The sequence below is a fragment of the Podarcis gaigeae genome (genome assembly GCF_964106915.1).
Source record: "Podarcis gaigeae genome assembly, chromosome: 1".
Lineage (NCBI taxonomy): Eukaryota > Metazoa > Chordata > Lepidosauria > Squamata > Lacertidae > Podarcis > Podarcis gaigeae.
In genome coordinates this window covers 93,412,183-93,435,443 of record NC_139678.1, presented here as the reverse complement: position 1 = coordinate 93,435,443, position 23,261 = coordinate 93,412,183, and the positions used below count along the sequence as shown (strand labels likewise).

At 40.0% G+C, this 23,261-nt stretch overlaps 1 protein-coding gene and 1 long non-coding RNA gene across 10 annotated transcripts in view; one reads left to right on the top strand and one right to left on the bottom strand.

Annotated features, from left to right (window-relative positions):
- The window catches only part of ZNF148 (zinc finger protein 148), a 39,036-nt gene that overhangs the window by 5,443 nt on the left and 10,332 nt on the right, over positions 1 to 23,261 (top strand). Inside the window, exons 1-5 of one of the 7 annotated variants that reach the window (XM_083738072.1) lie at positions 13,024 to 13,223; positions 13,901 to 14,247; positions 16,454 to 16,579; positions 20,311 to 20,434; positions 21,029 to 21,112. In XM_083738072.1, coding sequence (XP_083594198.1) covers positions 13,918 to 14,247; positions 16,454 to 16,579; positions 20,311 to 20,434; positions 21,029 to 21,112 — 664 coding nt within the window. In that variant the 5' untranslated portion in view covers positions 13,024 to 13,223; positions 13,901 to 13,917. Of the gene's footprint in view, positions 1 to 13,023; positions 13,224 to 13,900; positions 14,248 to 16,450; positions 16,580 to 20,310; positions 20,435 to 21,028; positions 21,113 to 23,261 lie in introns of those variants that run through there. The other 6 variants (XM_083738070.1, XM_083738071.1, XM_083738069.1 and 3 more) reach the window with 6 other exon arrangements.
- Positions 7,445 to 23,261, bottom strand: part of LOC310852214 — a 33,876-nt gene continuing 18,059 nt past the window's right edge. Inside the window, exons 3-4 of one of the 3 annotated variants that reach the window (XR_014568040.1) lie at positions 12,980 to 13,033; positions 7,445 to 8,667 (exon numbers count right to left, since the gene is read on the bottom strand). This is a non-coding gene — a long non-coding RNA (uncharacterized lncRNA). Of the gene's footprint in view, positions 8,668 to 10,228; positions 11,340 to 12,979; positions 13,049 to 21,120; positions 22,023 to 23,261 lie in introns of those variants that run through there. The other 2 variants (XR_014568042.1, XR_014568041.1) reach the window with 2 other exon arrangements.

Genomic DNA, 23,261 nt, shown 5'->3' with positions numbered 1-23,261 from the left:
ACGGGGGGTGGGCAGATCTCCCCCGGGAGGCTTCCCAACCTCCCTACCCCCCCCTCTTCTTCTTTTTCTTCTTCCAAGGTGGCCTCCTTAAAAATAAAAAAAGGAGAAGAGAGCCTGGCAGACAAAGGGACTTGCAGGGATGACCGATCTACAGAAATGCACATTCCTAAACCTTTGGCCCACAGTGATTTCTTCCTCTCCCCTCTTTGCAGTTTTTATAACCTTGAGGGTTGTTGTTTTTTTAAAAAATAAGTCACATAGGCTACCCTTCAGATGCTTGACACTGGGACAGTCATGACTTCAAAGGGTGACCCCCTTGCCATCAGCCCCTTGAACTACCTAACCCTGCGATTGACAGCCTGATTCAGAAGTGGCCAGCCCCAACTCTGGTTGCTTCCTGTTCCAGCAAGGGATCCCTAGGATTCCTGAAGACAGCCGGGCAAACATTAAAGACAATGGGATTGACAGATCCCTATGAACAGGCATCTTCAACACCTAACAGGCAATTTTGTCCTGCTCTGAACATTGCATTTTGATATAGATGGGTAGGTAAATCTCCTGCAGGACTTTCCCCCTTCCTCTTTCAGAATTGTTGCCGCAAGAGTAAGTCTCACAGAGACCCACATGCCCTGAATCTGAAGAGCCTGTAAATAGATATGCAGAACAGAGATATCTAGCTTCTTTTTCCTGTTCAGCAGGGGACTCCAGTCTCCTTAGAGACAGACTGTCAGAAACATAGATTATGGCTGCAGGCTTGTGCACACTTACATGAGAGTAAATGTCATTAATCTCAGTGGAATTTACTTCTGAGTAAGTAGAGCATCAGGCTGCACAAGACTGTCAGAACGTGAAATTCATCAGTTTCCAGATGCAGAGCAATCTTAAACCTTCCTTCCCTCGCTTCCAGTATAGGCCCAAATACATTTCTTTTTCAGGTACTGAATTACGGAACTGAGACATGCACACACATACTGTCTACTTCCTATAACTACTGTTTGGATACATAACTTAGTCTAGCTCATACTCCTATGTGATAAGGATTTTGCAGTATACTGTTTGGGCTCATTTATTTATAAATAGTTGTATATTAAAGTACATACCTTGTCATAAGGAGAGCATTGCTAAGTGGGCACCAAGGAGTATTTACTAAGAGTCAAGCTCAGCATGAATAGGAAGATAAAACTGGGGTGCCACTATGGACCCAGAAATACACTTACTTCTAAGCTATAGAGATACTTGAACATCATCTACACGCTTCCTGCTTCTTCTAGCATTGTGTATGTCTCCTTGGGAGTTCATTTGGAATGATTTCAGTAGAGATGCATGAATGGAAGATCTTGCATTGGAACTGGTCACCGCTATGAATTTCTGAGGAAAAGTTTGTCAGCAATAGTTCTGGCTATCTGTCCAGAGATTGTCTCTAAAAATTTGTGTGACTGAACAATTCCGAACCCAGAGGTTTTTATATTTATGCTTGTATGGGAATAATTTGAAAGTGTTCTCATAAAGAAATACATTGAAAATGGCCAACTCAGTTGTTGCTAAAACTTAGCCCAAATACATTTGCTTTCAGAAATGGTTGTGGAAAGGTCAGAAACATTCAGATCCAGACTTAAATGGTGGACTACATAAATATAATTGTAATCCAATATCTGAAAGCAGTATTGCCAGATCTGTGGCTATCTGCTACCTACCACAATTGAATCCAGTATCCCATTCCCACTTTAGTCTGGTTACATTCCATGTAAACAATATTTTGGAGTAAGTGCTTGTGGGGCATAAGAGAGATCATCAAATCTTTCATTTACAAGTTGAGACACTTACACTGTAGATTAAAATCAGTTTTAGATTTAAAGTTTTCCTAAAATGTAAGATTGTATTCATTTTCAACATAACAATGGGGCTAAAATATGTGAATTCAATAGATAGTTGCGTTTCAAGACAATTTTTGTGAGGCCTTCTTGCTCTGTGCCATTTTTAGAAGATTGGGGTCCAGTTATGTTGGATAACATTCCACCATGTTTTTTATAAGTGTCTACAAAAAGAGAGAGACCTTTATAGAGTTTTAAAGGTACAATATCCTTTCTCTTGGTTATCTTTGTTATGTAACTGGTATTTTCTAGGTTAACTGTTGTTACTAGTTTGAAGGACCTTAGTCTTTTTGGATTTTAATCTTCAATAACAATTGCTTTTTGTAGGACAGATAGATGTTGAACTGCTGGTAGTGATTTGGGAAAAGGCTTTCTTCCTTTTCAGAATAGAGAATTGGGAGAGCTTATTTTTTTACACAAATGCTGGCCGCGGTTCTGCCAGAGTTATCCACAAATAGGTTCCTCAGACTTCAGTAGGACTGGCAGATGTGCAACTTTGTGCAGGGTTGTAGCCTTGATATTTACTTAACTTTGAGAAGGGTTCATTCAGGCTGGGGCTTCTATTAAAATCTGTATGCAGAACTAGTTTACCAGTATTGATCAAACACTTGTGGCTGGCTATTTATTATAACACATCTTCCCTGGATGTAAAAATGTGAGGCAGTGCTTTTGTTTGTTTTTGTTAAACATAGTTTTTGTCTTTGCAAAAAAACTGGGGTTTTGGCCTGTGACCATATATGATAGATAACCGTTAAAAAGATAGAGGACTATGTCCAATGTTGGTCCTGTTCAGAGTACTGTAAACCCTTGGATTGACATTGCTAACTTAGGTCCATTTACTTCAGTGGTTGTACTCTTAAATATAATGTACTTGGATACAGTCCAAAGTAACACGTTTTTGATAAATTATATACATTTAAACTGATACCTCTTCAAGTCATCTCTAAGTGATTAGAGGAACAATTAGGTAATGTAATTACTACTAAAGTTTCATAAACTGGGGTTTTGCTTAGGGTTTTGCTGTAAATAATCCCTTTATCATTCTGACTGCTTTGGTCTATGTAGCAATAGATCAGATGATGATAGAAGGACACCCTTTTAAGAGCTCTCATAATTCTGCAATTTGAATACAACTTAATAGAGAATTGAAAAATACTGAACTTTACTTCTCCCTTTTCATGTATTGGAGATGATTATTGGATGCTTCAGAATAATATCTGAAGAAGAAGAAAACCTCAACTACAAATGTAGAGTTGGGATGTTATTTCTTTCTTTCACAAAAGGATTCTCTAATTTAAGATCAGCTGCAAACCTTTCAGAAGACAGGCCCCCCCCCCCAAAAAAAAATATCAACCAGCTATGGTAATGCTAGGGTTCCAATTTTTATTTTTTATTTTTGTATAAGCACCTAATCATTCTTTAGAATTCAGTCAAAGCCTGCAAGGATTGAAAGTTAATATTTAGACTATTATTTAAGAGTATCCTGCACACCACCGGGTAAAGAAAAAGTATGAGGTGATATCCATTGTGACAAAAGTGGTTCATTCCTTCTTTTCCCACCTTGAAAGCACCTGCACCCTGCAATATGCTCAGGGCGTTCCCCAACTCACAGGAGTGTATTTGCAAGGTGCACAGGGAGCGGCGGGGCGGGGCGGGGGGGAGAAAGGGAAGTCCCACTGCATGTTGACATCATTGGATGTTCACCATGGCTCCTCCACTGAGAAACCATATAGAAAGTCATAAGCATGCAACAGGATGTGAAAGTACTGTACTACCCTTCAACAGGTGCATGGGGAAAATGGTTTGACACAGGTATGTTGGAACACTATGCATTTTTGAAATAGGAATATTGCCATTAAAACCTTAGTTTGCAAGGGGTGATGTTGTGCAATTTGGAAACTGCTCAGTCTACTTGGTTTGAAGAGATTATACTTTACGAGGGTCAAAGAGTGCCATTACCTTTCAAAATTGAATGAAGGGGATCAGTGTAAAATTGGCATCTTAGCCATTTTATCATTCTCTCTATTTGAGATTGTCAGTAAAGCAGTACATTATATCCTGTTTAACATGAACACCTAACTCTGGGTTCAAAGCAAGTAAACAGCCCCCAGCCATTTAAGAGAATTGATATCATTCATTGCTCATCATTATAGGTGTATATACACATATTTCAACAGAGCTAAGAGCTAACATAACCCTCCAAAATACATAATGAGTGGATGCCACATTTTCCTAAAATGATTATTTTCTGGTAGACTGTCTATCTAGTTTAATTTGAAATGTCAATTTTTTCATGACAAGAATCTCCCACACTTCTAAGAGCCATTGTTTCCTTGTGGGTTGCCTGGGATCCTTAAGTTGTCAAGCCATCAAGAATTTGGTTACAGCAAATAAAGCAACTAAAAACTGCTAGGCCTTGATATACCAACTATATTATTAAACAGACCACATATCATTATAGCACTCTAGTGCAATATTTTATTTTTTGAGCAGTTTCACATTTGCACTGATAATTTTGCAAAGCATTGCATTTGATTGGCCAGTTTCAATGAAATGTTATCAACAGGTGTTGCTAACTTGTGGGCTGTATGCAGGCTCCTAAAAGGGTTTTTTGACCCTCCCATAATTTGCAGTTTAATTTTTTAAAAAACTCTCCTGTGGATCCTTGCTGTGATGTGTCAAAAGGTTTATTGTGGTCCTCCAAAGTTAACATTTTAAAAAAAATTCTCCCCCCCAAAACCTGTTTTAAACTGACTGCTCCTGCAGTACTGTAATGGCAGAAGGTTTCATGACCTCTCAATTTCCCCCCCCCATTCCTCCCCCCATCACTCCTACAGCCCCCTTGCTGTGATTGCATGGTATGAAAAGTTTTTGTTCTGACCCCCCAGGAGCCTCCAGAAGGTGTTCTTAAAAAGGGGGGAGACTCACTTCCTTTTACAGTTCACCCACACTCACTTTTTCACTTTGGCCACATCCACTTTTACATTTGGTCTCCATGGATTAGTGTGGCCCTCAGCCTAAAAATGGTTAAACACCCTGGTTCACAACATTACTTTATTTTTGCCTTTAAAAAAAATGTAGCATATAGTTTAAATTTCCTTGGATGATACTCATTTTTAAAAGATACCGCAAACAATGCACCTAGGCTGCTAATATTAAAATTGGCATATGGTGATAAAAGTACTCTTTAAACGTTAGAATTGCAGAATTTGATGTGATGGAAGATAGTAATTTTGGTAAAATGTAGGAGACCACCACCCATTCATCAGCAACCTGAGGACCCCATCAGTCCAGGTGGAAGTATTTTGTAGAGACCATGTTGTAGAACTGCTGATTCCACATGACTCAAGCAAGAAACCCAAGTCAACTTAATGATGAGAACTTTGGAAGTACAGGTAATAAATATCCTGGCCCTCCTTTCCTTTTGTTAGCCAAGGCAATCAGACTTTCTAATGGGTGCCCACCTGCTTTAAAGGTGTTGCACACAACTTTTATATAAAAGACCAAATACACAAATAGTATCTGTGTGGGAGAAACCCACTTATCCTTAAAATAGCAAATGAGCTCACAGAAGAATGATTATACTCTAGAACACCAAAGATACACACTTTTCTCAAAGTATCTACTCCATCTGTAGTCCTTTGGCTGTTATCCAACAGAGAAAGTCTTATAAAATGTATAATCTTACTGGAAGCCCCTGCCCAGATCATTAGTACTGCTATTGTCTGGGTTGTTATTTATTTGAGTTAATGCCGCAACCTATGAAATCTGAAGAGGTTTACAAAAGTGAAATGCAACAGGCAAGCTGGAGGCTTCAATGGGACTTTGCACCTGATCAAATGAGCTGTTTTTTGAGCATGGTAGCTTACACAATTGTTTCCAGTGCAACTGCCCAATTGACCCCTGACTTGCTGCTGTTGTTCCTTTACCAGTGCTCCACTTGTCGCTTCTGCACAGGAGATACCCAGCGTTGCAGCAGTGGATGTGTGGGGCTTCCTGTTTCCCTCCTCCCCAAAATATCCATTCAATCTGCCCCAGAACAGATTTTGGGGGTGTGCGGGGAGCTGCAGGGGGAAAGGGAGGAGGAAGGGAGCCCCATTGAGCAAACAGAAGTTCGTTGTGCAAGCAGGTTGACACCTTGGATGCTGTCCCAGGAATTAATATGCACAAGTTTCTGAAATGGGATTATTGCATGCATCTATATTGGAATTGCTTTTAGCTGTTTCAGTTGTTTTTGTTTGTTTGTGTGTTTGCTGTCCTGGCCCTTTTTGGGAGGAAGGGTGGCTATAAATAATAGTAATAATAATAATAATAATAATAATAATAATAATAATAATTATTATTATTAATTTATTTATACCCTGCCCACTCTGGCCGGCTTCCAACAAAACAGTAAAATGCAGTAACCTATTAAACATTAAAGGCTTCACTAAACAGGGCTGCCTTCAGATGTCTTTTAAAAGTTTGGTAGTTATTTTTCTCTTTGACATCTGATGGGAGGGCGTTCCACAGGGCGGGTGCCACTACTGAGAAGGCCCTCTGCCTGGTTCCCTGTAACTTGGCTTCTCGTAGCGAGGGAACCACCAGAAGGCCCTTGACGCTGGACCTCAGTGTCTGAGGCAGAATGATGGAGGTTGAGACGCTCCTTCAGGTATACTGGACCGAGGCCATTTAGGGCTTTAAAGGTCAGCACCAACACTTTGAATTGTGCTCGGAAACGTACTGGGAGCCAGTGTAGGTCTTTCAAGACCGGTTTTATATGGTCTCGGCAGCCGCTCCCAGTCACTAGTCTAGCTGCCGCATTCTGGATTAGTTGTAGTTTCTGGGTCACCTTCAAAGGTAGCCCCACAGAGAGCGCATTGCAGTAGTCCAAGTGAAAGATAACCAGAGCATGCACTACTCTGGCGAGACAGTCTGCGTACCAGATGGAGCTGATAAACAGCTGCCCTGGACACAGAATTGACCTGTGCCTCCATAGACAGCTGTGAGTCCAGAATGACTCCCAGACTGCGCACCTGGTCCTTCAGGGGCACAGTTACCCCATTAAAACAGTACTTCTGTCTTGTCAGGATTCAACCTCAATCTGTTAGCTGCCATCCATCCTCCAACTGCCTCCAGACACTCACACAGGACCTTCACCGCCTTCACTGGTTCCAATTTGAAAGAGAGGTAGAGCTGGGTGTCAGCCGCATACTGATGAACACCCAGCCCAAACCCTCTGATGATCTCTCCCAGCGGCTGCATGTAGATGTTGAAAAGCATGGGGGAGAGGACAGAACCTTGAGGCACCCCACAAGTGAGAGCTCAGGGTCTGAACACTCATCCCCCCCCCACTTTCTGAACACGACCCAGGAGGAAGGAGCGGAACCACTGTATAACAGTGCCCCCAGCTCCCAACCCCTCTAGACAGTCCAGAAGGATGTTATGGTCAGTGGTGTCAAAAGCCGCTGAGAGATCCAGCAGAACTAGGAAACAGCTCTCACCTTTGTCCCTAGCCCGCTGGAGGTCATCAACCAGTGTGACCAAATTTAATAAATAATAATAATAATAATGAGAACTGTCAGATGAGTATGGAGTCCTTGCTTTCAATTCTAGTCAATGGATTAGCCCATGGTCAAATGTTCCCTTAAGGCAAAAATGCCCAGTGCAGTTGGTAATTTAACTGTCTGTTGCATTGTGATATCACTGGATAGAAAAAAGCAGGGCTAAATATTCCTTATCCCGTTCTCCTTGCACATAGCATTAAGTAAGCCAGTTTTAAATCAATAGCACAACATGAACAAAGAGAAATAATAATTTTATATTTTAGAGTAATAATGTTGGGAACATTAAAGCACAGATAGTCAACATGGTGCCCTACAGATGTTTGTTAATCAAGAAAAAAATCTTTAATTGCTTTATATTGAAAATGATTCAAAGCAGAAATACAATATATTAAAAATCAAAAAGAGACATTAAAAGCCTTTCTGTGTGTGGATTACATAGTCCCCATTTCACCAAACAGCATGACCAGTGGTCAGGGTGATGGGACTTTTAATTCAGCAACATCTGGAGGGTACTGTGCTGGCTAGCTCTGCATTACAGATTCAACACATGCAAGTCTGCAGAGCTCCCGTCTTTTTGTTGCAGAATACAAGCTATGATATTGTGGTTCCGTCACTCAGCTCTGAATGGCTGCATCTGAACATTTGAAAGACACTGATCTTGTTGAACTTTCTGCTTCACTCATGCTGTGGAGTTAAATGGCATTGCTTCAGTCTTCGGATTTGCTCATATGCCACAGGAGAAATTCTCCAAGTGGCAGCTCAATTCTGTTCCCTCTTGTTGCTGTGATAGCAAAGTTTTGTGCCACAAAAGCTGTGGTAGCATGCAGAGCAAATCAAGGGAACAGTTCCTTGCTGGCACAAGGATGTACCGGTGTTAGGAAATGTCTTTGCAGGGACCTCTCTTCCCATCTTGAAAACCTCATTGCACAGTGCTTCTGTGGTGTGAAGGGGATCTTCTCCTCTGCTTGAGTGGTAATACCAATGGCTTTTAGTGCTTTTCCAGAGTGCGAGTCTAGCTCCTGGTCAGCAAGTGGAACTAGCATTCACTCTTCTTTACAGTTGTCTCTATGCGCAGAGTATCAGACTCTTAGAAGCATCAGTGATCCCATTCTCTTTGGCAGTTACACTTTTAAGGGTGTGTTGATTTCTTTTGTTGAAACGGAACATAGCGTATTACCTCTAAAGCTTCCTGTACCTTACAAACCCAGTCTCACTTTCACGTGTACCATTCCAATCTTTAAGATGTGCATCTGCCAAGTTGAAATAAAAGGACATGTAGAGAGGTTATCTTAGTGGCTGCCCCAAAATGGTGATACTCTCCTCCTTAGAGGCTCACAAGATTTCAAGTCTACAGCATTTTGCTTACTTAGACTGACTTTCAATGCCCTAAGTCAAAAAGATATGGGGCAGTAGTGGCTTTTTCTATTTAGTGTTACATTATTCCCAAGCTTTCAAAAGGCAGGTTTGAAATGGAAATAAATTAATTAATAATGTTTATACAGTTTAATGTATAAATATGCTAAACTAACAAGTAACAGTTGCAATTTATGACTTTGTTTCAGAAGAATTACCTCTGCCCATTTGCCTTTCTTGCTTTGCATTTCAAGTGATTTAATTCTATGGAAATCAATAGGACCAAATCAATTTAAAATATAGTGTCATTGTTTAATGAAGTTGTATTTTGGTATAAAACCAATTTCTCTGTAAGTTCTTTATTTATCATGACTTTATTCTTTCATTGAGCAACATACCTTTTTAATACAGGTCTTTAAAACATGGACTGGCCAAATGGCTGGGACCACCCACCTGCCAGTTTCCTGATATCATAATGACATCAGTTCACTGATATCTCTTAAAGTTCAAAGGAGGTTGCTGCTACCTCTGATCAGCTGATGGGAAGTTAGAGGGAGCCCCTGTGGAGTCTCTGCAGAAGTGGAAATGCTCCTAAGATAAAACAGTACTGTATAGGAATTTTACTGACATACTGTTAAAAAAATCTTACATGTAATAGAAGAACTTTCTTACTCTTTTATTACAGTGCTAATTTTTTATTGTAAAAATCAAGAAAATTGACTGGAAGATATTCTTGCCTGTAATTTTGTGCACTTGAAGCTCAGTGTATACAGAGGTTAATCTTTCTGCTATTAACTCTTTTGGGGTTTTGAACAAGACAGGGAGTTATGTCCCAGCTCAGAGCAGAAGTTTTTATACTTGAGCAGTATGTTTAGCATTGCTGTGAAAGGCTATACAACTGAATTCACTTGCAAAAGATGTGAACAGGCTTTTTGCATGAAAGACAAGACCAGTGCTTTTTTTTCTGGGGGTACTCAAGGGTATGCAGTACTGGCAGCTCCCCCCCCCCCAACGTTAAAAGTATGGCACTCACTGTAAGAACTTCATGGTGAGTACCAACATCTTTTTTTTCTTCTTTTAAAAAGGCACTGGACAAAACTAGAGTAGTAATGTGTACTGATGCATTTAGATTCTGTGGCTGGGGCAGAGGTTTTTGTTATCGTATGTGGTGGATAATGATATGGCAGTATCATAAGCAATTATTGATATGACGCTACGTATTCTCATCCAGCACTGGATAATGACGCAGTTACATGACTGTATATGCAGCTGTCTTATGCTGAGTCAGAACATTAGGGCACCTTGCCTTGTTGTTGTTTAGTCGTGTCCGACTCTTTGTGACCCCATGGACCAGAGCATGCCAGGCACTCCTGTCTTCCACTTCCTCCTGCAGTTTGGCCAAACTCATGTTAGTAGCTTCGAGAACACTGTCCAACCATCTTGTCCTCCATCGTCCCCTTCTCCTTGTGCCCTCAATCTTTCCCAACATCAGGGTCTTTTCCAAGGAGTCTTCTCTTCTCATGAGGTGGCCAGAGTATTGGAGCCTCAGCTTCACGATCTGTTCTTTCAGTGAGCACTCAGGGCTGATTTCCTTCACAATGGAGGCATCTTGCCTAGCAGTGCCAATCCTTCAGAAAAATCTCACATTCTCAAAACTGGGTGATGAGGATCACATGAAGATATGAAACCATCTTATAACAAATCCCACCGTTTCATCATCTTGCCCTGTGGTATATATTCTATCTGACAACAGCTCTTCAAGGTTGTGCGGTGAGACTTTTCCCAGCCAAGATCCATTTTTAACAGATAACGACTGAGCCTGGGACCTTCTCCCTGCAAGGCTTGTGCTACTGTTGCTGAGCTATCATATCTCTGTGATTCTTAAAACCTTGTCAGATAAGTGGTCTGCTATATTCTTTCATTGTACTGGCAGACTAGAATGGATCATTCCTGACAATGTTTCTGTTTGGGGCTATTATTAAATCTGAACGTTACTTTTATAGAATCAGATCGAGTGGTAAAGAATTATTTCTTGCCTTGCAACCTATTTTGTTGCTTTGTAGATCTTTGCCCAAACTGGAACAGGTCTCCTTTGTGTTGTTTGGTACTCTGGTTACCAGTTTGGTCTGAAGTGTTTGGTCCTTCAACCATTCATAATAACAAGCTGAGGAAATACACATACAGAACCTGTGCATTCACATTGAATCTAGGACTGGGTAATGAGAGTCGTCTTGCCCTGCAGTATATATGTGTGTCTGAATTGCTTTTAATTATGTATCTGATTTATTCATAAGATAACTTCTAGCTCATTCTTCCTCACAGAGGAGGTCACAATAAAATAACACTTCGGTGAAACCAATTCACTTTTTAAAAGCAGAGAAAAATACATCATGTCTTTAGAAACACCCAGAGAGGCACCACTTGGGCTCCTCACTTTCAATGACAATTCCCTAATGGGCTGTATCCAATTGTGCCCCTCTGCTGATTGAAGGCTCTTTGTTCCAGTGGAGCTGCTAAGAGCTGATTTGCCACTCTCCATCTGTAGTATCCCTTGCCCTCCGCTGAAAATCTGCAGGAGAAAGGGGAAAATTTCTAAAATTACTTGCCCTCATGGAATCTCTGCTGGATCAAGGAGCCCTCCATCAACAGAAGGACAAAACTGGACACAACCTTATGTCTAAATAGGTCAAGGGCCAATGATTATGCTTCAGCACTATAAATCCTTTTCTTTTATGTTTTCAGTTCTGTGGTTGTACAAAATATCAACTTCTCCTGATACTTCCTGCTTCCTTTCCTTTTGTAGAATCATCAACATGATCTTAAATGGATACTGGAAAATCTTTTGATATGTGACTTTCCAAACACTCATATATCTGTAGCTTTTGAATTGAATCTAATGGTTTTTATATTTTCCAAAAATAACCAGAATTCATTGTAAAAAATGCAACTACATGCAGTGCAGTAGAGTTGATCAGTGTAGCAGAGCCTGAAACTATGCAAGCACCATGGGTCAATCTGCAGGCAGCAGCATGACTACTTAGGACAGGAAAAAAAACTATTCATTGCATTTTCCATTTTTGTTTTTTTATGGTAAGGAAAATATATCAAATTGGATTCCATCCTTTCGACTACCTATCAAGACCTAGTAAAATATACTGTGTTTTTTTTTAAAAAAGTATGTAACTATTCTGTTTGTGAGATTGATATAAGATTTAAAGTATTTGGGACAGTTGCTGAATTGATGAGCATGCATGTTCTAAAAAAAAAAATGTGATAATAATATTTTTAGAAAATAATAAACTGCAGGATTACTTAAGTAAGTTATATATAGTTTTTGAGAAGGAGTGAGAAGTCTTCTTTTAAGAGCCACTATTTTGTTCCAGGGAGCATATTAACGTACCAGAGCTAGTACATGGTGTATAATATCATGCATTTTGTCAAGGGTCAGTTTGTTTTGGAAACACTTCCTTTTGTAGATACAATCCAATTTTTTGGCTGACCTATTGCAGAATTCCATTATTTTTTAAGAGTTTTGTGAAGTTTCTGACAAGGCTTGTGGTGATAGGAAGGTGAGCTAGTGCTTAAATTAGCAGCACATTCTGCATGAAGGTCTCTGCCTAACCCAGTATTCCTAAAAACTGCTAGGGCCAAGGAAATTGTTAGTATGTAGTGATTTTTTCAGAAAATTTATTTAAGTGCAATTCTCTCATTGCCTGTCTAGTCCTTTAATAATTAAAGCAATTGAACAGCAGCAAGGCATATTTCTTCAGCCTTTGACTGATTCAGGAAAGGGCAATTTCACGAAAATGTCAATCTACAGACTCATTTTCCATATATAGTTAACGTATGCATCATTTTAAAGATAATCTTCCAAAGTTTAATTATCTGGCAACGGTTTTTCAAAATAGCATGTTACACATGTGTAGAACAGATTTTACATATGAGAAGTTTGACGAGCAAGCTGATTCAGAATTTATCTACTTTTATCTATCTAATCTTCATTTAAAGATCTATCCAAGAAAACAGACAATAATGTAATGATCCTTTATTGACAGTTTGTCTCATTTGGTAAATTGAGAAAAAGTTTTGTTAGGAATAAAATCAGATGAGTTAAGGATGATAAAGGTTGGTTTAGCATGTTATGTTGGTCACAAAAACACACCCCTCTCCCACAAATGAAAAGAAAAATCTGAGCGGACTTCTACTCACCCAGTGAGACTCCATGTCCTCCTTGTGGACTTTCCATAGGCATCAGGTTGACTGCTGTGAGAACAGAATGCCGGAGTAACTAGGCCTTGAGTGTGATCCAGCAGAGCTCTCCCTTACGTTCTTATGCTATGTTTGTCCTTCAGGGCATGGAAGAGAAGAGAAAAGGGAAGTTTCAGTGTGCAACCAAAAGTCCTTGCACCAGCAGAAGCACCTTGTTAGCCACTGCCCCATGTTTTGAAGTAAGGTGCAGTTTGGAAAATTTCAAGCTAAAAAAATTAAATGGTGCATCTATCTCGCGAGCATAAATTTGTTTTTTCTACCTGAACTGCTCCAGATCCAAACCTAAGGAAGCAGTGAATCTTTTGCACTCTGAAATTCTATTCCCAGTTTGGAATCTTTTTGCAAAAAGTGTCAGATTTTGAAACTTTATGAGTAGTTGGCATGTATTTGTTGAGGGATGCACTTCTTATCCTTTTTCTAGGGAGAGATTTACAAAGACTCTGTATTCAGATTTTTGTGAAATTACTCTTATTATGGTGATTCGTGTGTTTTTTTACAAACAAGTTAGAGCAACTCACAGTACCTTTAAAATTATAGAACAAAGTATCACAAAAAACACAAATAACCCATAAGAAGAGTAAAAGTGTTCATCAACATGCCTTACATTTCCCATGTATGTATCCATAAATACCCAAATATTGTCAGTGAAGCTTGAGTGTGGGGCTGTGTTTTTAAACACTCTGCCTATTAGCTCTCTATTGTATTGTTTACTTTTTTTCTTTTATTGTATCATTCTTAAAAAATCGTTTTTCTTGTTCTGTTTGTCTTTTTTGAGGTGTAATTCTACTTATGTAACCAAAATGAAATGAATGGTAAATACTCTGCTAACTGAGTTTTGTTTTTTTGTTTTTGTATTTGCAGGTTAATTGCACTTAAGAATGAACATTGAAGATAAGCTGGGAGGATTGTTTCTTAAATGTGGTAGTATAGAGCCAATGCAGTCATCCAGGGATATGGTTGGAATGGGTGCTGCATCTGACCAGTCGGCAGTTCCTGTGGAACGGCAGGAAGCAGTGCTTCAAGACCGGGCTATGGCGCACCAGGAAATCCTTTCTGCAGAAGAAGTGCTACAGGAAAGTGAACTTCGGCAGCAAGAAATGATCCCACATGATGAACTCATGGTCCACGAAGAGACGGTGAAAAATGATGATGAGATGGAGGGGCAAGACAGGCTTCCTCAAGGGCTTCAGTATGCAGTCAATGTCCCTGTAAGCAATTTATTTAGCACGGCTTGCACTTAAAAGTTGAGCAAATCATATCAAAAGGTCTGCTTAAAAAAAAAAAAGCATGGCAGGAACAACCAAATAAAAACTAAAATAAAAGTAGTTCATTACTCTTGAGAAAAAAGAATTGGAGGTTCTTGTTTTTTAACAACAACAAAATGCTATAAATCCCATGGCTTGTTTTTATCTCTAGTGCTGTTTGCACAGTGAAGGGGGTAATCAGATATTGACTTAAAGTGTGAGCTAGGAATAGAGCCCATGGCTGAATTATCAGCCCCTGGTTCCCTTATTTCCTCCTCTGTAAAAAAGTATAGTCACAATGGATGTATTTGCAATCAGCTTTGGGGGTGGGGGGAGTTATGCGCCAAGAAGGACTGCTTTTGGATAACAATCTTAACCTTTCTAAAAAACTTGGGAATCTTAGATGCTGTGAACCAACCACTGTTTATTTAGGAACACGTTCTCATGTTTTAATACACATTTTATACACTTTTTAAATATATGTCTTACATAGACGATGCTTAATTGACTTTAAGTGTCTGCATTCTTCCTGCACAGGAGATAAGGACTTGAAAATGCTTCTGCTATATTCAAAGAAGTAGTGTGTTGTTGTGGTTCCTGCACTTCTAACACAGTTTAGTATTGGTATTTAATGATGTGGATTGAAAAGCAGTGGAGTTTACACAGTTACCGTATTTTTCGCCCTACAGGACGCACTTTTCCTCCTCCAAAAATGAAGGGGAAATGTGTGTGCGTCCTATGGGGCAAATACAGGCTTTTGCTGAAGCCTGGTGAGCGATAGGGGTCGGTGCGCACTGACCCCTCTCCCTCTCTAGGCTTCAGAAAGCTCTGCGCAGCCCTAGGGAGCCGGGCGCGAAGCCGCCCTGGGCTCCCGAAGGTTGCACAGAGCTGCCTGCGCTCCCGGGCTCAGTGCAGCTCCGCGCAACCCCCCAGAGCCCGGTGCGAAGCCGCGCCGGGCTCCCGAAGGTTGCGCAAGCTCCCAGAGCGATGCTGAAGCTGCACTCAGCTTCGGCATCGCTCTGGGACCTGTTCTGGGGGCTGGGGTCGGGGGAAGCTCGGGCTTCTCCCGCCCCAGCCCCGCGCCTTGATGTGGGGGGGAATAATTTCCCCCCCCTTTATTCCCCCCCCAAATCTAGGTGCGTCCTATAGGGCAAAAAACACGGTAATTCTGCATGTGTCAGGAATAGCTTCTTAGATTGCAGCTGGGTTAAAATACGGTTTTACGTTGATGGTGCTTTGTTGTAAGAAAGTAACAGGAACTTTAGAAAAGAATGAGATGCTTTCAAACTGTTAATAGAATAAAATAATAAATTCTCACTGTAGTGGAAGACTTTTTAGTCTTGAAAATCAATCGGCAACTCGGTTTACACCAGGTGTTTGGTTTTTTGGTCTGATTCTATAACAGAATCTTGTTGCTGAAAGTACAGTTCGCAACCTTAGGGGAGAAAACTGAGGTGACAGAAGCTCTAGCAACAAAAAACAAGGGGGTTAGGTGGGTGTCTGACTTTCACATCATATGCAGGATACTTGTGGTACACTGTCCTGCTCCAAGAGCTTTTGTTTCTAGCTGAGCCTGTGATCTTGCCTGGGAGAAAACTGTTTGAAGGGAAGCAGGGAAGTAAGCTTTGGAGTAGGAAAAGGTTCCTGATTCCTCATCCACATGCCCCTTTGAAGGATGGCCCCTTCAGATAGGTTTGATATCATCACAGTAGCTTTCTGTTCTACTGGCAAAAATGAATGTTTGATTCACAGCAGGAAGAGACTAGAATTTAAAAGAAGGGTTGAAATTATCATACTAGCTTTTTGGCAACAATGAGGGTTTGGCTTAGAACAGTGAAACTGTGGTTCAAATGCCAACATAACCATATCTTAAATTATAAAGTGTTTTTGTCAGGTGAAATTTCTTTGTTAAATGTTAAATTATATGTGGCATGTAATCCAAGCTTCTGTGCTTGAAGGTATGAAAGGAGTACCATACTGGAATACTCGCCACAAATAGGACTTTTTAAAATAGCCTTTCTCCCTCTTCCCCAAAACAGTACGAAGGGTATAAAGTAATTCCAGATGTATTACTATTTTTGAAAGAATTTGTTAAAATGTGCCTTATATGTAGTTATATGTGTCATATGTAATTAATATTATCTGATGCTGGCGCTTCGTATCCTAGCAGATCAGCGTGAAACAAGAAATTACATTTACTGATGTAGCAGAGCAACAGAAAAGGGACAAAAAGCTAATACGAGAGGGTTTAGATATGCAAAAGAAGAAGAAAAGGAAACAGCGTTCACCAGCAAAGGTAAGACATTTAATTTGAACCTTGAAGGCAACTGGAGATTTTCCTTGAATTTGCAATTGGAAATGATAGTATTTGGAAACCATAGATTCAGCCACCTAACTTTAATCTCAAAGCCAAGCCACAATATATTCATAGCTTGTTTCTTTGAAATTCTTTTCACAGCATGAATATTTGACATACTTCAACATCTGTTTCCCAGGCATCTCCTTCTCTAAATATTATCTTTTGATGAGTGTGTAGTTTTAAGGACCACTTATCAATTACGGAGACTGTTTAGATTAATAATAATATTGGGCTTATTTAAATATCATAGTGTTTTTCTAACAACTTTGTTTTTAATCAGACAGGTGCACAAGTGTTGAAATTGATTACTGCATGCACCTGAAATTAAATGAATGCCTTCCATTCACAGGCTTCTAATTTCAAATGAGCCATTTTAATCTAAAATTCAGTTTTCAGAGTTGCACATCTTGAATTTCCTCTCAGGAAGTGCAGCAAAAATGCTATGCCTGAATTTTGAAGCATAAAATATGAAGCATTTGAATATATTTTTATTCAGCTTCCTGCTATACAATTTACACTTGCAAATTCAAACTCAGTATTTGCCCACTGCAGTATTATTCTTGTTTTCATTTGCAATTGCTGAAGTTTAATGAAAACTAATTGGAAGCACTGATTGGAAGCTATTTTCATGTACTTGTCTCAGTCGTAGTTTGAGAACCCCTTTTTTCCTTTATTTCATTGTAGAGGTTGTTCTTCAAATCTTCCTAATATTGTATAGTAAGAGATCACAAATTGACCAGAGAGATTGAGAGCAGGTTGGGTACTGGAGGGTCATTTTCTAGTATTGACTTTGAAGACTATAACTACCTAGAGCATGAGCATTATATACACTCCCCTGAGGAAATGAAGTATTAGAAGGGCCCAATCTTTAAGTGTTTGAATGTGCAGTACTAGGTATAAGTCAAGTTCATAGCTGTATATCAAGAAAGGCAATCAAGTATAATTAATGGTGTATTTTCTTTTCTATGAAAAGAAAGTCAAACCAACCTACTACAACTCGTTAAGCAACTGTGTTCCCCTCCCCACCACCGCAAGGCACATGATGGTGAATGCCAATTGTATAAGGCACCCAAATACCCTAGAACCAACAGGATCTATCAAAACAAGTGTTTTCTGCTGCTGTTTCTGAATCTTATTGATTAGGACTATCTGAAGAAAGATGGGCTTTCTTCCATGCAAAGAATCCTTTAAAAGGATTACACTCACTTAGAAAAAACTCTGAAAAACTGCACTAGTTTAATGTACCCAAAGGGGCTTTAGGCTTGTGCTTCTTGAACAGCAATTCTCTGTGCTGTTAAAATGGAGGGAACGAAAGCAGCTTGTGATATAGCCGTGGGGTGGGTAAAAAAGCCCATGGGAGCATTTAAAGTACCGTATTTTTCGCCCTATAGGACGCACCGGCCCATAGGGCGCACCTAATTGGGGGGGGGCGAAATAAAGGGGGGGAATATCCTCCCCCCAGGCGCGGGGCTGGGGCGGGGGAAGCCCAAGCTTCCTCCGACCCCAGTCCCCAGAACAGGCAGCTCTCCGCAAGCCGTGGGAGACCGGCGCCGGGCTCCCGAGCTTGTGGAGAGCTGCGCGAAGCTAAGCCTGGGCGCGCTGCGCCTCCCCGCTGTCCCCCGAGCTTGTGGGGCTGGCGGCAGGGAAAAGCGGGCTTCTCCCCCCTGCCAGCCTCCAAACCAGTTCGGGGGACAGCCGGAAGGCGCGCTGCGCCTCCCAGCTGTCCCCCGAGCTTGCGGGGCTGGTGGCGGGGAGAATCACACCACCAGCCTCCAAACCAGGTTGGTGGACAGCGGGATGGCGCGCTGTGCCTCCGCGCTGTCCCCCAAGCTTGTGGGGCTGGCGGTGGAAGAAGCGGGCTTCTCCCCACCGCCAGCCTCCAAACCAGGTCGGGGGACAGCGGGATGGCGCACGCTGCATTCGCCCCATAGGACGCACACACATTTCCCCTTCATTTTTGGAGGGGGAAAAGTGCGTCCTATAGGGCGAAAAATATGGTAGCTACGAATTGTTTATCTTTAGAATTTTAGATGCATAATTGTACAGAACAGATTTATTAAAAGTCACAACATACTACTGAAACATGCTTTAACAGTGTCATGTGTTGGCTTTGTTCATGTCACAGTGTTTAGCTTAGCACAAGTGCGCAAGCCTGTGGGCTCCAGGAGAGGAGATTGCAACGGCTTTGCCTCTCCCTGATCATTTTGCTGCTGTGCCACCCAGACCGAAGCCATAGGTGGGCTTAGCATGTTGTCTAAAGCCGGGCTCATGGTTTACTTCTCCCAGACAAATACTGAACTATAACCTATAGAAGAAGCCTTGGCTACAGCTCATAGTTAGTCTGCAGAGACCTGAGCCACATCCCTGGATTTGGACTGCACACTAAGATAAACTATAGTTTAGCTCAGTGTGATGCAGTAACAAAATGACCAGGGAGGAGTGACGTAAGATTTTCTGTTACTGTTGAGCCATGGTTTTGACTTAGCATGACATGCAAATAGGGTTGTTGTAATGGGTTATTAAGACTGAAAAATATTAAGGTTATCCTTTACCTTCTACTGAGATGGAAGAGATAAAGTACACAATTATCATTTCACTAACACATGTAAGTAATATTACCAAACTACAAGTCTTGTCACCAGTACGCTTGTACAAAAAACAATTGCAGTTGCTGGATGTACTCCATGTCTTGAGAAATAAAATGAATATAACATGAGTGCCTCTAGATTTTATAGCTTTCTGTTCTTGCCCAACTGAGTAGATTAAAGACTGATTTATAGTGCTGCCATTTGAGAGGATAGTGGTCCTGTTTGTACATCAATGGTTTAGCATGATTGGAGCGAATGTCAACCACTCTCAGGCTTGCATGCTCCCTCCCCTCCCCTCTTCTCCTGCTGAATAGCTAAATGTAGAAACTTCTACTTCAGCTTTTCGTTAACTGCGGCTTCCTATGTTGTCTGAATTGGAATATGTGGTTTTAACATACAGTAACTGAAACAATGGTTAGTTTCGGGACAAGCCAACTTCATAATCCATGGTTTGAAATCAGCTAGTTCTGAAATCTGCCATATTTAGTGTGAAACCACAATTTGTGGTCTGATGACACAGGAAGGTGCAGTTAACTAAGAGCAGAAATAAAGTTTCTGAACCGGTCCTGTCTGCCATGTTAGAGAAAGATGGGGACACAGGCAAACCTGGGAGGATAGGCTTGCTCATGTCACAGTTAACCGTATTTTGAGTGACAACCAAACATGATCAAAAATATTCTGACTTGGTCTACTGAGAATAAATTTCTAGCACAGGCTTCCTCAACTTCAGCCGTCCAGATGTTTTGAGACTACAATTCCCATCATCCCTGACCACTGGTCCTGCTAGAAAGGGATCATGGGAGTTGTAGGCCAAAAACATCTGGAGGGCCGAGGTTGAGGAAGCCTGTTGAAGCACTTCTTTGGATGTATTATGTGTATTATATATAACAAATCTTGAAAAACTAAGGTTCAATTAGGTCAACTAAAAGATAGTCAGTTGATATTTATGTTTACAGTCTTCCTATTTTGCATTGTGGTATTGCCTAAAAGTGCTTGATTACCTCCATTATGTATTTATATGAATCTTGTAATATTGTTGAGAAATTAATGTGAGACTGAATTTTGCCCTTTTAAAAATAGATCCTTACAATAAATGAGGATGGATCACTTGGTCTGAAAACTACCAAATCTCACATTTGTGAGCATTGTCATGCTGCCTTTAGAACCAACTACCATTTACAAAGGCATGTCTTCATTCATACAGGTACTGCTTGAATTTAAGTTGTATTTTATATTATCTAAAAATGGTTGGATCTTTAATAATGCACTGAATTATGAAAAATGATGCAAACTTTATATTCCAAAGTGCAGGAAATGTGGCATCTAAGCTTAGGTATTCCATGCACCAAAGTGTCAAAACATACCAGAAAAGAATTAGTGTCATTTCTGTTAATTTGAGATTTACTGTGTTGCTTTGCTTTCTGTACAAGGATGGGTTGGTAAGTCACCCAATTTCCAGTTTTGTCTTGTTCATAGCATAGTCTCTGGGTTCTTATTTTACCAGTGATGGAATTCTAGTTGGAATAGATGAAAGAGTTTTACAGTACCTGCTTAGATGACAGCATCCTGCCTGATTTTGCTCATGAGCTGCACTCCTCTGTTAGCAGCAGGCTCGCCGAATTAATAGCCTTTTTCTTTTTAGCCCAGGAAGTTTAGACAGACTTTTTTATACTAAAATATTTTGGAATTCATTCATATGCTGGATTCCAGTAGCCGACTATTTTATTTCTCAGCAGAATCTGTTAGAAACAAATGTTTGTAGCTTTTAACTTACAGATGTGGAATTATATTGTTTAAGGTGAAAAACCATTTCAGTGCAGTCAGTGCGAGATGCGTTTCATTCAGAAGTACCTGCTACAGAGACATGAGAAGATTCATACTGGTGAGTATAGTGCCTTGAGTTTATTTTTACTGGTGTGTTTAAAGAACTGTTTCCGAAACATGGCCAAGTATTGGGTTATTATGCAGCTTCTGTTTTAACGTGCCGTTCAAGAAACTCTGGAAAAGAATTTAGGTGTTTGCTTTAGCCTTGCCTTTTTCCTCCCTTGCCCCCAAGAAGTTACTGACAGCTGATGTGAGCAAACCTTAAGAGAAAAAATATTTTTATTGGGTAAGTGGTAAATAGGAATACTTCGAACACAATTATGGCCAAAATGCCTGACCCCATAGGTATCTGAACCCTGTTAAAAAAAAAAAAAAGCATACAGAAAATTATACAAGAGTAAGCGTTTTAGCAAAAGACAAATAGAAAAAATGAGACCCAAAGTTAAAGCAGGATGGTTAAGTTTATATTGGTTTGTTTTAAAATTTTACTTCTGGAAAACCACATTCTGTAAAAAGACTTGGCTTTACTGGGTTTTTGGCATTTTGGTGCATGGCCTTTCATTATCTCTGCAAATATTTAGAAATATAGTCTTTTTTGGACTAGATGCCAATTTTCAGTCTATATTTCAGAAAAGTGGAGCTTGCAAATATCTGAGTGTTGCTTGGTGAAAGGTTTCATATCTGTTCAAACTGCTGGTGCTGATGTCTAGTACTTTATGTGTATGCATGTAAACCTTGAGAAAATAAAACATGACAGAAAATTGCACAAATACCCCGGTTGTCTTGGAATGTTTGTATCCGTGCTTATCATCAAACTAGCCTTACTAGTATTTGGATTTGCACTTCTGCTTATACTTCTGTTTCTTCCAAGCCATGTGTTTTTCTGTACACCTGGGCGTCTTGCTGCTGCTGCTGCCTTTCAGTATTGTTGCATTCAGTTATTTAAATGATGTGCTGTTGGGTATGTTCTGCATAGAGAAAGAAATGTATTTTGTTGAATTTTAGGTTTTTATTCTTGGTTTTTATATCTGTTTTTAATTTTTGTAAGTCATGTTGAGTTCATTTTTGAAAAAGTAACTAATAAATATATATTTTTTAAAAATATAACCCTGTTTCACAATTGACATCTGTGTATTTTGCATTTATTGAAGCCCATTTTTGGGGGGGGGGCAGGAGAAGGAGTGGGAGGAGAGGTTCTGTTGCACAAGTGGAAATCCATATACAAACAACATGGCTTATTTGAGTACAACCCATAATACATTAAGAAACAATGCAAAAAATAAATGGGCAAGAATGAAATAAATCAGATATTGGAAGTAATATTACTGTTTTAATATATAATCTACAAAACCTTTCTTTACTATACTACACAATTATTAATAGAATATAATCTTGCCAGTTTGACTGGTATTACATCTATTCGTTATATTACTAATTTTATGAAGCAATGCAGTTTTAGCCATGGAAAAGTTTGTGCAAAGAAAGCTGTTTTTGGAAAATATTTCACTATATGCCATTCTCTGAGAATAATTTTGCATACTTCACTTTAAAAATTGGATAATATTTCTAGAATGCCTTCTGTATACTTAGTTCCACAGGCATGCACTGAATGTATGTGAATTGACTGGAGACTGGCTTGGTTATCTGCTCTGCATACATTTCATTAAGATTGTTGGGGTGTGTGTGGTACCTGTGGCACTGGTGTACCTGCCACCCTTGCAGGGCTGTTGCAGTTAGGCAGCCGAGCTGTGATGGCTAGCTTGTTTGGTTAGTAGGCAAGCAAAGGAGCCTGTAGCCAAAGAGAGGTCTGTTAAAGTGGTGGCAAGAGTCTCTTAGCTATGTGAGCTATTTCTTTTTTGAGCAATTCTTCCCTCTTGACTCTGTAGTCAGGCAGCAAGAATGGAGTTACATGGGAAACCAAAATACTGAGTTCAGATATTACAAAAAACCCACATTACCAATCCTAGTTTCTTGACCTTAAAGAAACCATGCACAGACAAACCAGAGTTAAGCTAAACAAACCATGGTTTAATTTTTAGTCTGAACTGAGCCTATAAGTTTGGTAGTATGTTTCTTATGTGTCATTTGGCTACACCTACTTCATCTAAAGTAATTGTCAGTTTAATGTTTCATACATATATATATATATATATATATATATATATATATATATATATATGATATGTAAGTTGGATCTGTGTATCTTT